Raw genomic sequence first — 2,880 nt, 5'->3', positions numbered from 1 at the left:
GCACACCAATCACATCGCTCAAGTGTGAACACGTTCGCCCGTTTAGACGTGATAATTCAGATGCGTCCAACGTGCGCTGGTGGAGTAGTGGTTACACGCTCGCCTCGCATGTCAGATGTCCGGGGTTCAAATCCCGGCATGGCCGTTGGATATGCACTGCTGATGAGCTCTAATAAGAGCGAAACACGAGTCCAGTGCTTCCCTTTGTTGTGGACTCACCGGAATACTTACGCCAGAACAGGAACATGGCCGTTCAAACGAGAGTGGTGTGGCTATGAACGAAATTACTAGTCTATGTCAAACTCCACAATTTTTAGCTTTCCAGAATAGAATGGCTTCAATTGCAGAATCAAACAACTATTGAAATCGGGAGTACCAAGCCTTCTCGAATGGAAGAATCGTGCTTAACTAAGAATACAAATCGTGGTGCTTAGAAATGTTGTTGAGAAAACAATTGTTCATTCATGATAGGCTAGTTCGAACCCTGCTATCACAGTGACGAACAAAAATTTAAACTGCTGACACCAGTTATCAAAAACTGACTGTGCTATTCAAAAGGCAGTTTATTTGTGAGAATTAAGTTTCGTACGTATATCGGTATAACCAGACGGACTAGAAATCCAGAATTCAGCGCAGCGTAACAACCAGCACGTATGTATTCGAATTGGCGAATATGTACAGCATATGGAATATTAAAACAAGAGAACAGTAAGTAGAGCAATGAATAGAGTAGCAGTCATGTTCATCACATTATTATAATGCTTTGGCATGTTGTTTCAATTAAGGAACTCCTTTTACTAGCATAGAATCGTACGATTGCCAGAAATTTCTCTCAGTTACTTCACTCGTTGGCTTGGCAATAAGTGTAGAACATTACTTGATACGAAGGTTGTAGACACGATAATTCTAAACCGTGCACTCCGAGTGTAAGCCGGACACGCTGACGACATTGTTTTCGCTCGTGAGATCATCTCTGTCCGAAAGCTCTCCGTGGTCGCTAACCGGAGTGAACAAACATGTGATTTCATACCAAAATTCATCCATTTTACCGGGGATTCCTAAATCTCGAAATGTTGTCTACCCAGGTCAACAAAACCGTAAACTTGTTGACTTCCAACTATCAGTTCCAGCTGCATTCGATTCCAAGCATACAGAATCGCTTTAACAAACTCGTCTCCCGATATTTTCCCCATTTTGTCGTATTTCTCACTCAATGCCGGATGAAGGCCGATTTGATTGGGGTTATCAGATCACTGGAACATGTCTGCGGATGCATTAGTGGGCATAACTTCATCCAGGGACCATCTTTATCCCTACTATAAACTCTAGTTATATTGATCTGATACACATAGGATTCTACTAGCGTAGTGGCCCCTATTCATTGTTGTATCCACGTCTCGGACACAACCTGAATATCAACTACTGTTTAGTGGAACGGAAGCGATTGAAGATCCTGCGATTCCTGAGAATGTTGTTAGCCATCATCCATTGAACTGTGTCCTCCCGTTTCATTAAGCCTCTTTGAAGCAAGTATTCGTGCAGTCTGTTGTACTTGTTCCGGATATTTTTTGATTGGAAGTCATGCTCTTTGAGTTCGTTGGGACTGAATTCAGTGTAGCTCATCCTAACTACGTGAGTGGGAAAAATATTTAGGCAATGATGCCACCATCTGGAGACAGGATAATCAGAAAATATCAAGGATCATGAGAGGACATTTGAAGTTTGTCTGTTTATGGTTGTTTTTGCTAAAGTCCTCGCTGGGACTGACTAAAACAAAAAAGATGTCAGCTGTTTTTGGTCCCTCAAGATGGATGGAGTCCCTTGGAGAGACACAGGCATAATCAGAATATAAACATTTTATACGTGTGTCTTCCGACTGCAACACATGTTTCAATGTAGACAGTTTGCAAAGGTCAAAGTCAAAAACAGTTTATCAGGGATCAGTGGAGAGAAAAAACACCCAAAGCTAAACTGAACAAATGGAGCAATGATACGACAATGATTCAAGTGTTTGCTTAATGGCTTCCCATGAAAAATCAGAAAGGTGTGTCAGGACGTGACTTTATGTAATCTGCAAGCTTTGGCTTCTCCTTCAACACGGCTTCGCGCCACTCCAGAAGTTTGGGGTATTTCTCTTTCAGAAATTCAGGATCCGCTTTGTCCACGTGATCCAAGCATGCCAGCAGACAGAGGTCGCCCAGGGTAACTTTGCATCCAGCAACGAACTTGCCAGCAGACTCACTCAGTGACTGTGAAATAAGCTGTAATGTTGAAAGAAATTCAAGCAGTCAGTTTTGATGGGGAATATATTATAGCCTTGGAGTTCACACAAACAACGGAACGCACACGTACAGACGCACAATAATCCACATTTATATGTCAAATTCACTCGCATCACTACAATACTTGGGCCTGGAATCGTTTGTTTAATAAAATATTCTGAGGTGTACCATTAATATCTGCATTCCTCCTAAACCTAACTGTACCCTTCCATCAAAAGGTTATGGTTCGATCCCTCTACGCCCATCTAGCGTGTCCTAATAAGGACGGAGACACTCGGGTGGCTAATGTTTCCAGTATACGATGCAAGATCTCAAGCTCATAGCCTGAAAACTATCAGGTCCCCTGGACCGTGGACTTCTGAGTTGACAAAGCCCTCTGACTATTCAGAACCACAATTTGATTAGTTGTGTGATTGTCTGAAGGAAACAACACGTAGTTCGGTAAACAATCACATCTAAAACCTTCGAAACATTTGAACAGATTTTCGGTAGTGGCAACTCACTAAAGATTGCCTGACATTCGTTTCCTTATTACTGCATCTCCTGTTTGTGTTGAATAACCATAAAAATGCTGTTTTCAAAGATATTCTAGAATGGC

At 42.0% G+C, this 2,880-nt stretch overlaps 1 protein-coding gene across 1 annotated transcript in view; it reads right to left on the bottom strand.

The window, feature by feature from the left end:
• Nucleotides 1-552: 552 nt before the first annotated feature.
• The window catches only part of T265_02259 (hypothetical protein), a gene marked incomplete at both ends in the record, with an annotated part of 5,993 nt that continues 3,665 nt past the window's right edge, over nt 553-2,880 (bottom strand). Inside the window, one exon of the mRNA XM_009166463.1 lies at nt 553-2,261. Within this exon, the coding sequence (XP_009164727.1) occupies nt 2,037-2,261 (225 nt within the window). The remainder of the gene's footprint in view (nt 2,262-2,880) is intronic.

This window comes from Opisthorchis viverrini (assembly GCF_000715545.1).
Source record: "Opisthorchis viverrini unplaced genomic scaffold opera_v5_26, whole genome shotgun sequence".
NCBI classification, from domain to species: domain Eukaryota; kingdom Metazoa; phylum Platyhelminthes; class Trematoda; order Opisthorchiida; family Opisthorchiidae; genus Opisthorchis; species Opisthorchis viverrini.
Note: the sequence above shows the minus strand (reverse complement) of the source record. Positions and strands in the feature narration are given on the sequence as shown.